Source organism: Alnus glutinosa, chromosome 6, assembly GCF_958979055.1.
Source record: "Alnus glutinosa chromosome 6, dhAlnGlut1.1, whole genome shotgun sequence".
NCBI classification, from domain to species: domain Eukaryota; kingdom Viridiplantae; phylum Streptophyta; class Magnoliopsida; order Fagales; family Betulaceae; genus Alnus; species Alnus glutinosa.
The window spans coordinates 27,011,953-27,024,492 of record NC_084891.1 but is presented as its reverse complement, the minus strand read 5'-3'; the positions used below and the strand labels follow the sequence as shown (position 1 = coordinate 27,024,492).

At 37.4% G+C, this 12,540-nt stretch overlaps 2 protein-coding genes across 4 annotated transcripts; both read left to right on the top strand.

The window, feature by feature from the left end:
- Positions 1-544: 544 nt before the first annotated feature.
- On the top strand, positions 545-6,071 carry LOC133870412 (BEL1-like homeodomain protein 7). The gene is made up of 5 exons (XM_062307531.1): positions 545-898; positions 2,165-3,187; positions 4,288-4,664; positions 4,759-4,819; positions 5,090-6,071. Exons 2-5 carry the CDS (start codon positions 2,201-2,203, stop codon positions 5,687-5,689), a joined length of 2,025 nt encoding a protein of 674 aa, XP_062163515.1. The 5' UTR covers positions 545-898; positions 2,165-2,200; the 3' UTR covers positions 5,690-6,071.
- A 3,269-nt stretch (positions 6,072-9,340) lies between these two features.
- Positions 9,341-12,388, top strand: LOC133870413 (BEL1-like homeodomain protein 11). 3 transcript variants are annotated; one of them, XM_062307532.1, is made up of 6 exons: positions 9,341-9,625; positions 10,038-10,250; positions 10,420-11,210; positions 11,284-11,663; positions 11,741-11,801; positions 11,884-12,388. In XM_062307532.1, exons 2-6 carry the CDS (start codon positions 10,181-10,183, stop codon positions 12,037-12,039), a joined length of 1,458 nt encoding a protein of 485 aa, XP_062163516.1. In that variant the 5' UTR covers positions 9,341-9,625; positions 10,038-10,180; the 3' UTR covers positions 12,040-12,388. The 3 variants fall into 3 exon arrangements, with proteins under 3 accessions (XP_062163516.1, XP_062163519.1, XP_062163517.1); XM_062307535.1 differs by having other exon boundaries at positions 10,038-11,210; XM_062307533.1 differs by lacking the exon at positions 9,341-9,625 and having other exon boundaries at positions 9,867-10,250.
- The last annotated feature ends 152 nt before the right edge of the window (positions 12,389-12,540 follow it).

Sequence of the window (12,540 nt, the reverse complement as noted above, 5' to 3'; positions counted from 1 at the left end):
TTTCATAAAAAAATAAAAATAGCGTAAAAACAAAGTTATCAAAAAATAATACAGTTCAAAACATTGTTAATAATTCTTTTTAAAAAAATATATATATATTTCAAAAACAATATTATATAAAGAACAAAATTTTCCTCTAAATTAGGTTGGAGAAATTTTTTTCGAATTAATCTATTAAATTGAAATATATTTATGAAAATATTTAATTCTATTAAAAATGCGAGTGGGAATTATATACATAAAAATTATATAAGTAAATGCCAGTTTAATAAATTAAGTGAAAGAACTCTATCCTTGTATAAAGTGTAATAAAAAATTTTACACCAATTTTATATTGATTGATGTAACTTATAATTTTAGGTATAAGCTATTTAAAAAATATAAAAAAACAAATAATTTAAAACACGATATATTAACCAATATAAAATAAATATAATATAAAACATATTTAGATGCTTGGTACGAATAAAATACTAATTATGCGTTGCAAAGAGGGTTAAGGGAGGGTTATAGGTCCACCAACTGGTGGTTAGGGCTTGAACCCTCCCAAGCAAACAACCACCACGAACTGTTGGAACTTTGTAGCGTGTGTTTGCCGTCCCAGAGTTTGTCACACGTGAGAAACGAAACTCAGTATGGTTGACACAGAAACATGATATGGTAGTTGGTGCAAGAATTATATAATTGTTTAACCATATAATATGAATTTTATTGAGTTGGTGCCGTTGTTCCAATGATAAGGAGGTCGGTCTTTGTTTGGAATATATCTCTTGGGACTGGCATTTGTCTCCGTTTGGGGGAAGATTGTCGCAACCCACCTGGGCTATAATTTTGTTTTTCAAAGTACCCCCAAGTTTTTTGCTTCCCACTAGAGGCTCATCATTCCTATGCCTTTCTGGTACTTTTTAATGCTTCTTTTAGTTACCTTTTTTTTTCTGTTTTTGATGATTATGCGCTGTTATTTGTGGTAAAATTTGATGCATGAGCTACATGGGTACGCTGATGATGATGATCAGTAAAGATTTGGGTTTGGGGGGAAAAGTTGTGGAAGTGTTTTTTGGGAGTTTATTGTCAGAACTGTGCTTCTGGGTAATTTGAATTTGGGGTTCTTTTGAGTGGACTTTTGGTTTTGTTTTGTGGGCTTTGACACGATTCATGTGTTTTTTTTTGTTCAAGATTGTCTGCATGTGTGGGATTGGAATTTGGCTGTAGTTACCTTGTGCTTTTGCTTGATTCTTAATGGTATTTATAATTCTGGGTATTGAAACGTGAATAACATGATGTGGACTAGATGTTCACCAGAAGAAAGATTAAAAGGGTGAATGATTTTGCTTAGGAATCTCTTTTTGTAGATGGGTTATGTTGCTTCTGGGTAATGTTTGTTATCTGGTAGTTCTGGTTGCTGTGTACGTAGGGTGTGGATTATTATTATTATTATTGCTAAAGTTATAATTGTGTTATGTTTTTGATTGCTTGATAATTCTTTTTTTTTTTTTTTTCAATGCGATCTTTGTCACGCAAACAAAATGAGGATGCTGATAGCAGCCTTTTCCCGAGAAGATAATTGGGGGTGGTGGGGGGTTTGATGCTGATGATGATCACATTTACAAAGAACTATAATTGATGTTCCTTATGAACTCACAAATTTGAAGCGCCTAAATTTTTTGTTCCTCATAGTTGCTAGTCTTCCACTTCTTTTTATATTTAATATGAATAAGTTTTCGTACTTTTTCTCATGATGGGGTTTTTTTGGTGCGCGGCATTCGATTTAGTTCTGGTTTAGGGACCTGTGTTTTTCTGTAATTTAGTAGTTCTTCACTGTCGCTTATCTGCAACACTTTTGAGTGGCTGGGGCAGTTGCTGCACCGTTCATAATAATAGTAATCAATTTAATGATTTATCTTTGCCTTCTCTCTGACATTGCACGAGGCTATTACGGTGTTTATCCCTCTTGAAACCTTCTGCGTTTTGGCAGACTATGTGATTAGTTTCTTTGACTACAGGAATCCATCTCAGGATTCTATATTTTTGTATTATTTTTTTTCTGAAGGGCTTTTTCTTTTTCCTGTTGGGATTTGTTTGCTACTGAAGTGGGCATCATCATTTCTCTCTGTTACTATTTAATTTTGAACAGCACTGGTAATGTTTTGTCTTTCATCTCTAGATACTCAACTGAAAGCTAAGACCGAGGAAGCAAAATATGGCTACCTATTTCCCCAGTCTAACCAATCAAAGAGATGTCTTACTGACTCCATATCTAGGGGACCAGAAATTTACTTCATATTCTGAAGCACCTCTCCATCCTGGCAACGTAATGATGTATCTGAACCAAGCTTCTTCAGGGTCCTACTCAGATATCTTGTCTGGGAGTTCTCTATCTCCTCAGAACTGTTATGGATCTGCTGGAGGCAGAAATGAGATGATGTTCATTCCACCTACAAGTGACAGGGTAAGTATGCAATCCATTAATGGACAGTTTAATGCTGTAACAGGTGAACCCCTTGGAAGCTCTGTTACTGGGGATTCCCAGGTGATCCCAAGGACACAGCTGGGAGTTCCAGATGGTGAACAGAATATTCAGTGTCAGGGATTATCTCTTAGCCTTGGAACACAGATACCATCTTCGGTGTCTGTAGCTTCATTTGGAAGCCGGTATCCAAACCCATGTCCATCTTCATTCTTGAATACTAGCCTCCCACTCTCGAGGAATGGGGCAATATCTTGTAAAGGTGATGAGGGCAACCAAGGCAAGGAGTTGGGAACCGCAGAATGCTTGCTATCTGGTTTTTCTGGAGCCAACCATGACAATACCAGAACAGAGACATTTTGGAATCCTCATTCCTCAGTGAGCCCTAAAGAGATGCTTTCTGATCGATATCCATACGAACCATCAAGTTTTACGAACACGATCTTAAACTCAAAGTACCTCAAGGCAGCACAACAGTTGCTTGATGAACTAGTTAATGTCTGGAGGGCTTTGAAGCAGCGGGGATCTATCAAACATCAAAACACCCAGGGGATTGGTTTAGATGGCTCTAAAGAGACAGATGGGAGATCTAATTCTCAATCTGTGCAGAAGTCTTCAGACCCTGGTGAGTCAACTACTAACTCCTCTTGTGAGCTATCACCTGCAGAAGTACAGGATCTGCAGAATAAGAAGACGAGACTTTTGTCCATGTTGGATGAGGTAAATCTACTGCCTTCATAGTTTTGCTGGTTACATATTTTTTTGTTTCTTTTGTTTTTAATTTGTATATATACTTTGGATTGCCAGTCTACTTTTCCCTGTGAAGATCCTTTGGACCATGACATATTCTTCCCTCGCGCCTACTATATGCCCCCACACTACTAGTTGAGGATTTAGCAAATTGCCATAGTTTATCAATTTTTTTTTAATCATAAAAAGTTATAAATGTCTTTTGTGTTGATGCATTTAAACAGATGCTGAAGAGCACAGCCATGTTCAGATACTTTTGTGCGCACCTTCATTGGGATTTATTTGCAGTGATTAGTTATAAAAGTTTGTTTGTATTCTCTGGAATAGGTTCTATTAACAAAGTGAGGCTGAAGGAAATATTTCTTGTTTAGTTGCATTATAGATGGATGATCTTTAAGAATGCATTGACAAACACCTTTGTCAAAGCAAAAGCATTATAGGATATAGTTGTATTGTTGATAAGATTAAAAAGAAGATCCAGTGCCGGAACAAGTGTTACATTTTGAAGAGAGGCAAGTGAATATAATTTAAAACACATTGGCTATCTCTTCCACATACTTTTTGCTATATTTGGTGGATACATTAGTTGGTAGCACATAGATGTGAGACAAATTCAAATAGTGTTCAAAGCATCATATTTTAATTGGAAGCAGTTTGTGATCAGGGTTGGATTAGGAGGAAGGATGCACTTATCAGTTGGCAGTGTAGAAATACATGTTTTGTTGCAGGAGGCTCTGTAAGTTCAAGATAAAGAATGAGAGTTTGTAGAAAATGTTTCTGAAGCGGATGTATGGTGCTTTAAGCTGTGGCTGGTGCTCAGATGTGTACTGGGCTGTGGAAGGGATTATGAAGGTTTTGGGGGATTTTAGGTCGCATTAGTAATTAGTGGGAACAGCTTATCTTTTGTTTTATTTTTCTACATCTTTTTTGGCTTTTATATACATGTACTTTGTGAATATATATTTGCTCTCTCTCTCTCTCTCTCTCTCTCCCCTTTCATACTTATCACATAGCTTTTCCTGGGCTGCACTTATTTTTAACTATAACTAATACTTGTGCTCTTGTTGTAGGTGGATAGAAGATACAAACAATATTATGATCAGATGCAAATTGTGGTGTCGTCTTTTGACATGGTAGCTGGGTATGGGGCAGCTGAGCCATATACTGCTCTTGCACTCCAAACAATTTCCCGCCACTTCCGATGTTTGCGTGATGCAATCGCTGGCCAGATTCAAGTGACCCAGAGAAGCCTTGGGGAGCAAGATTCCTCACAGCATGGTCAAGGAGGAGTGATACCTCGTCTCCGCTATGTAGACCAGCAGCTCAGACAACAAAGGACTTTTCAGCAGTTTGGAGTGATGCGACATGCTTGGAGGCCTCAAAGGGGGCTTCCTGAGAGCTCTGTTTCAATTCTCCGTGCTTGGCTATTTGAACACTTCCTTCATCCGTATGTCCCTCAACACTTATTTTCCCCAATTCACTACTGTACTTGCCAATCTATCTGAGAACTTGTGATTTACTAATTTTCCTTGTTTCACCAGTTACCCAAAGGATTCAGAGAAAATTCTGCTTGCAAGGCAAACAGGCTTGACCAGAAACCAGGTAAAATGATAATCTTGTTGTCAATATAGTGGATTATCATTGCATATTCTAAAAATGGCTTCTTAATATGCATTGGTGGATATGGGATCTAAGAGATTCAGCATGTTCAACATCTGAATGTTGATCCTCCCCACCGTTCATGTAAGGACCTATTGAATTGTGGATCTCCTCTAGTCTATAAATTTCCCTCATCAATGAATTGCTTTGTTTTCCTCAAAATACCCTTCTTTTGGTCATGTTGCTTGATCATTGATTTTATGCTCTGATCAGGTCGCAAACTGGTTTATTAATGCACGGGTGCGTCTTTGGAAGCCCATGGTTGAGGAGATGTACAAAGAAGAGTTTTGCGAATCAGAGATGAACCCCAGATCTTCACCAGAAAACGCACCACAAGCACCAAGAGGCAATTTCCGGGCATTTGAGGATAGCGGGGAAGAGTTGCAAGAGTCAAAATCTGTTCATATCCCTACTGTAGAGATAAATAGGCAAACGGCAACGATAGGGTTTGAAAGTAGTGTTCACAGAGAACTGCAGGGTGATCAAAGGCCTAACATGGATGACCATAGCCTCTATTCAGATGAGATTATCCCACCCCACCAGAGTGGTGGTGGGAGTCTTGTGGCTGCCGCTGCCACATATGATATGTCAGAGTTGGGTAGTTTTGTCGATGGTAGCCGGGTGTCGCTTGCACTGAAGTTGCGGCATTGTGAAAGTGATGGATTGCCAATGTCTGGTGGCACCAATTCAAGAGGTAATAATGCAGTAACTTCTTCTGCAGAGCCCGACTCGCTGGATTTTCAGTGCGTGGATCCGGGGAAGCAACACCACAGGTTCGACAATTCCCACATGTTACATGATTTTGTTGTCTGAAACAACGCTTGCTTCTAGCTTTGCTGCTGAAAATCAATCTTGTCAGGAGAAGGATTATTGAAAATCAAAAACCAAAAACAGAAATAGAAATAGAATGCCATGTGATCTTTCTTTGGCGCTGTTCATCCTACTTGCTTATTGTTTGAAGACACAAAAACTTCTAGCAGTACAAATATACGTGTAGATATGGGTATATGATACCCAACTTGTAATATAACAAAAGATTGTTGGAGCTGTAGGCATGCTTGTATAGATGAGATGCATAGATATATTCATGCATTTTGTTGAATAAGGAATCTTGTACAAGTACTCCAAAGTGTGACATTGACGTATCATTTCTATGGAATAAATGTTATATAAGAATTGACCAGTTTATTTTCCAGACATTTGTATACGTTTGGGAATCTGTTTGTTTCCAAAATTTGTACTCACGTTGTTGTATAGCCTGTGCAGAAGTTCAGAGCACCCCTCTATTTCCAAGCCTAAAGTTTATTAGCTGATTATTTCAATGTTGAACCAATAGATCCCAAGTGGATGGGCTATTTTGTTTACGTCAAACTACATTCTTGTAAATAACCATTGGATGCTTGGTATTTTTTTCAAGAAAAAGGAAAAGAAAGAAAAAGAAAAGAAAAAGAAAAAAGAAAAAAGAAAAAAAGCAATCATTCAGCTGAAGCAGGAGACATCCCTTACCTCCCTCACCTTTTAAATCCCATCTTCAAAAAATTTTAAGTACTACTAATTGATGAATTTATGGTTTCTCTCTATCTCTCTCTCTCTTTTCGTAAGTTTCCTGTTGAGAAACACAGAGCAAGAGGAGTTTACATTCACTGTAGAATCTGATAAATATTGGACAAAAAATTCCACCGATCCAATTTGAGAAGCATATACTTTTTTAAAAACATGTGTTTTTCACATGTTAATAGACATATAAATGACGAGCCATTAAGTTTTTTTTTTTTTTTTTTTTTTAAATAAAAGAGCTATTAGCTAAAGGAAAATGCTATTTGCACTTCAGGTGCACAATAGAGGTACAATACCCCCTCACATGGGAGTGGGCCCCATACATTGGGACCTAACCCCATGTGAAGGGGTGTTGTGGCCCTGTTGTGCACTTGAAGTGCAAATAACAAGCCCCTTAGCTAAAAGTAGAGGGAATAAAGTTTATCAAAACACAAAAAGAAAAAAGAAACCATTACAGCAAAAAATGAAAGAGGCAGTTTCTGGCACATTGGGGCATCGATTGAAAGGTGGAATGTGCGTTCAAACGGAACATCATTGTTTCCAAAGAAAAGATTCGACTATTGGTTTTATAGAAGCTACATCTCCGACAATAATAGCTAAAATAGCTATTAAAAAAGTACAATTCTCTACTTTAACTATTGTTTTTTCTACTCTCACTAACAGATTTTCTGATCAACTCTTTATTTTCTTTAAATATTATTTTGTACGGAAGAAAGTGTGAAAGAAAGAGGAAGAGTATGTGAAAGAAGGAAATGAAGAGAGATAAAATAATAAAAAACTGTTTGCAGCGTAAATAATGAATAGGCTCTTCTGTCTATTTACTAGTCACACTAGAAGAAAAAATTATATTTTGCTGGAGACGAAAAAATGGTTCATAACAGTTAAATTTGACTATTATAAACTATTTGCCTATTTTGTTGAAGATGCTTATGTTATATAAAATTTCAAAACGTGGTTTTTTTTTTTTTTTTTTTGAAAAAAAAAATATTCATATGACATAAATATGAAAATTATTTTTGTGTTTTTACGAGTGTTTTGTGTTTGAATTCTTTGTTAATGAGTCAATGACAATCGAATTTCTTTCAACCCAATTTGAAAGAAAACTTTGTCCATTTATAATTATTTTTTGTATTATATGTTTCTTAATTATTATATGGCATCTTTATTATGCGGAAGAAGATTTCCTCCAAAATAAATTGGAGAAAATCTTCGTCGATCAAATTTATTAAACTGACACCCGCATTTGCATATTTTTTTGTTATGAATATGTGATATAAATGTTCACTATATATCCTAATGTTCCTGAAATGATGATATATATCCTATAATTGGTACATCGTCTTAAAGTTGTCTTATTTCCCGCTGTTATACGTCCTCAGTTTCACCAATGCATTTATAATAAGAACAGGAATTGCTCTTCTTTTTTTGTTGAATATCCTGTTGCATATTTCAAATGGTCCCCCTTAAAGAAACTGTGGTTTAATTGATCGGATCGAATTTAAAGCTGGGTGACCAAGCCAGCGCTGTTTTGTGCATTGTGCTTGTCATTGACAACTGGATGAGTGCCGAAGGGTCAAGGTTGATGAATTGTTCAACTTCCTCTACTTGGACCAGCAAGGGCTTGGTTGGATGGTGCGGATCGAGATTACCTGACAATACGGATAGCAAATGTGAGATTCTTTATGTTGTTATCGTGCATAACAATGATAAATAATAAGGAATCGAAAAGAAAAATTTGAAACACAGATTTACGTGTTTCGATAATGTATTTATGTTCACAGGAGTACAGTTATATTTCTCTATATGATTCAGGGTTACAACATAATATACTTATAAAAAAATTTTGCTTGTCCGGATGTATTTTAGAAAAGTCCAAAATACGGGCAATTGAAATGGGCTGAAAATCGAACAACTACGTTACAACATTTGACAATTTGGGGACATCATTGCAAAAGTAGGGAAATAAGTAAAGTTTTCCCTTTAATAAAGCTTTAATAGGGCAATGTTATCCTATAGGTAACTAGGTTGGGTAGTGACGTGAGATGGGATTTGATAGCCCTTTTCGAGTAGGAAATACCACAATTTTCATTCCAACTCATCCTCTTACCCTAATCCTAACCCTATCATTCTCTTCCAAATTTGATTGGACATTAATGGGCTTGAATTAAAAATTATTATTATAACCCAGATGGAGAAAGCTTTGTCCTTTTTTTTTTATTTTTTCTTCTGGGCAAACTTTTAGTGTGTATTATTTTGAAAGAATTGGGTACATAGATTTAATCCATCCAAACTGGTTTTTGATTTATGGAAGGGGAAGTGATTGTTTTGTTCCAAGGCAAGACTTGTATTCACGGGGACAAGGGTGGCAGAATACTTGGGTCTGAAATACTGGTGCAGTTCAGATTAAGCAGACACTTTAATCTATGCATGGGCCTCCCGGGTCCCAATGAACAACAAAGTTACGGAAGCAGAGAGTGACAACTGGAGGAGGCCAAAGGAACAAAGATAGCAATCATTACTAAAGTATCCAAAGGGCAACGGCTCAAAACACATCCAGAATCAGTCTCATCAGCACACCAGACCAAATCCAACGACACCCATCTCTGTCTATGAAAGCAAGAGAACCTTTTCTTTTTCTCTTTTTTTTTTTTCTTTTTTCTTTTTTCTTTTGTGATTTTTAGTAATTCTTGAACGATTGTGATATTCAGGGTCCTTTCAATATCTCTATGCATGACTAGAACACCTAACAGGAAAAAGGTAGATATTCCCATATGGTTTGCAGGATCATAAGCTGACAATCCTAGAACTAGGAGTGTGCAAAAGATAGCCCACTTTTTACCATCCTTTTCCAGAGTGAACAGAACAAGTTAACATATTGAGAGGTCCTCTTGTGAAGAGAGAAGGAGAGAGAGTTTTACACTCTTCTGAGCTCAATTTACTTTCGAGTCTCCCGAAGAAATGCAACTGTTGGCACTAAAGCTGGAGGATTGGCACTTTTGCTTGTTTTATATTCAGGGAAGTTGGGGACCATCTTTTCCTGTCATTTTCTGCGATATTTACTTCGCCAATTAACTCTGTTTTCGTTAAAGAACTAGCAGAAGTCTATGTCTATAGGTTTTCTGCCGCTCAGATTTAGACCTGCGAGAGAAAGAGAGAGAATCGTCTTTCTTCTTTGAGTTATCATTAACATAGGTATGTTTACACTTTCGGTGGTTTCCTGCTTGCATTCAATGCTTTGATGTAATGTTACTTGCACCATGATAAAAAAAAAATGCTAATAAATTATATTTTTTCATGTGAATAAAACGTCATTTTCTTAATCATAAGTTGACAAATCAAACTTGTCTCATGCAGGGATAATGTAGTTTCCCCCAAGTAAAACTGGGTTCGTTTTATTTTTGCTGGCTCTTTTCACTATCTTGAACTTTGTTAGTTGACATTGACACTCTCTGTTCCATGTTTCTCTCTCTGCTTTTGTTGATTACTTTCCAGTGGATTCTTTAATTGTTGGGTTATGTTAGCAGTTCTTCTAGTTTGAATTCCCAGATTCACTTGCACTGAACTGGTTTTCTTTCTGTTTTACTGCCCATGGTTTCTTTCTCAGAAGTGTTCTTCTCCAAGGTGAAAACATGGGTGTTAATTTGAACTGGTACTTGTTCTGGTTCTTGATTTCAGTCTCTCTGCTCAGTTGGCCTCTTCCTTAATGATCCAGCTTATCCCCCGTGTACTAGTAATTTTGTGCAACACATGAGGACCACAAGTTTAAGATTGTTTTCATTGCACTATTTATTGCTTTCAGAGCCATTAATGTGGAATTGTGAGTCATCTTTGCTTTGGCGCTTCATTAGTTTTCCTGTTTTTTTTTTTTTTTGTTCTTTTTCTTTTTCTTTTTCTCTAAAGCTTGACAGGGCTAACTTGTTGCAGTCCATAGCAAATCTTTAATAGCTTATAGCTTCTTCCTGTTCTGTTTAATATGGTTTCACAAGACTCATCTGCAAATCCAGCTTCGAGTATCATACACCCATTCACCATCTCAAACTCCATCACTGATCAAAACCATTTTGAAAACCAACATTTTGCTGCTTATGAGTCTGCATTAAGAGGCAGAGACACATTCCCTCAGTCTCTTGGTGTGTATCCCAGCGTTCAATCTCTTGGGGAAAGAATGTCTAGATCGATAGACCTTGTTCGAGCTTCTGGAGTAGCTGAGGAACCCGATATCAGCCACACTAGACATTTCATGGATCTGCTTGGAGCAGCAAACGAGAACAATCACCATGCCCAGCGGCTGTCACTTTCTCTGGGGTCTCACATGCTTGTTCCTTCTGTGCAATACAGGCAGAGGTCTTTAAATTCGGATCTTATAAGCCCCAGTTACATGATGTCTGGAGAAGAAGCTCGAGAAGTCTGCAATCCAGGAGTGGAACATGTAAGCAACGTCTACTCTTTCACGGGCAGTGCATTTGCTGCTGCTTCAAGCTCACTAAATCGCTCTTGTCCAGTTTCATATGGAACAGAATCTTTTGCTACCGTTATTGCAAATTCAGTATATTTGAAACCAGCTCAGTCCCTTCTGAAAGAAATTGTTAATGTCAGTGGAAATGCAGTTGACATAAGCAATGAAAAATATGTTGAAAAGCTATGTCGTGGAGGTAGAATAGGAGCTCTGGAACTTTCCTCTGAACTCAAAGCAGAATTGTACAGTAATGGACTCTTATCAGCCGAGAAACATGAGCTTCAAGTTAAAATTGCAAAGCTTATTTCCTTGTTGGATGAGGTGGGTCTTTTCACTTGATTGCTTTCAGATTTTGTTGAAAGAAGTTTGTCCCAATATCTCACTCAATTTTCAGGTTGATGCAAGATACGAGGAATACTATCATCAAATGGAAGAAGTGGTCTCATCATTTGAGATGATAGCAGGAGTGGGAGCTGCCAAGTCTTACACTGCACTAGCACTCCAGGCCATGTCTAGGCATTTCTGCAGCTTAAGAGATGCAATAGTTTCTCAAATAAACGTCACAAAGAGAAAATTCATGCAGGCTTTACCGAGAATCGGCACCGGATTATCGCAGCTTAGCTTGTTCGATACCGAGACTCAACGTAATCGAATGTCCCTTCAACAGCTTAGGATGATCCAAAGCCAACGGCAAGCATGGAGACCGATCCGAGGGCTGCCGGAGACTTCTGTGGCAATCCTGCGCTCTTGGCTTTTTGAACACTTTCTCCACCCGTAAGTGCATCAATTTTTGTTGACTGCATAGTGATTTCATGTTTTATGAGGCTATGATACTTTGATGGTTGTCACAGATATCCAAATGATTCTGAAAAGCTAACGCTGGCATCACAGACAGGCCTGTCCAAGAACCAAGTAATTCCTCTCCCACATTTTCTCTCATTTGTGAGTAGCCCTGATTGTGATGTTAATGTGGTCATTTTCATGGCTGATTCAGGTTTCAAATTGGTTCATAAATGCTCGGGTTCGGCTGTGGAAGCCGATGATTGAAGAAATGTACAAAGAAGAATTTGGGGACTCTTCAGAAGACTCCAACCCATTAGCTAGCAATTCAGTCTCAAGGGAAGATGTCACAGATCATGCAGAGGATTGAAGTGGCAGGAAAATCAAAATTAGGGGTAGAAATTAATGCAAACTTTTGTAACAGGAGCCAAGACTGACTTCTAGTAAGCTCTCATTTTTGCACATATAGATTAAAGACTACCATGGTGTGTTTGAACTAACCCGGCTCAGATTACTTAGGCTTCAAGAACAATGAGAGGTCTTAGTTTCTACAGCCTGTTAGAATTGTGCAAGTTTGCTGCTAAAAAAACTGCTCAAGTGTTTCCTTAATTTCATGTTAATCTTAAGTAGCACTGAAATAGGTTGTACCTCTCATTTCACGAACCCCATTTGGTGGACTGATGAAATTTGTTTAGCAAACTGATAAATGCTGTAGATTTCTGTGCCAAACTTGTATTATTGCAGTTATTATAGTAAATAACCCGCAAAATTGGAAAGGTTTTCAAGTAAATCATCATTTGAAAAGTGGATATGAGCCATCAACTTCCCTTTCTCACACGTTCTATAGACTTAAAAGTTCGAACTCAATCTT

Bases quoted from the DNA above. Each gene is read 5' to 3' on its own strand.
- LOC133870412 (XM_062307531.1), top strand. From the start codon at position 2,201: ATGGCTACCTATTTCCCCAGTCTAACCAATCAAAGAGATGTCTTACTG. The intron at 3,188-4,287 runs GTAAATCTACTG...CTCTTGTTGTAG, and splicing joins TTTTGTCCATGTTGGATGAG to GTGGATAGAAGATACAAACA. The intron at 4,820-5,089 runs GTAAAATGATAA...TGCTCTGATCAG, and splicing joins CAGGCTTGACCAGAAACCAG to GTCGCAAACTGGTTTATTAA.
- LOC133870413 (XM_062307532.1), top strand. From the start codon at position 10,181: ATGAGGACCACAAGTTTAAGATTGTTTTCATTGCACTATTTATTGCTT. The intron at 10,251-10,419 runs GTGAGTCATCTT...TGGTTTCACAAG, and splicing joins AGAGCCATTAATGTGGAATT to ACTCATCTGCAAATCCAGCT. The intron at 11,802-11,883 runs GTAATTCCTCTC...TGGCTGATTCAG, and splicing joins CAGGCCTGTCCAAGAACCAA to GTTTCAAATTGGTTCATAAA.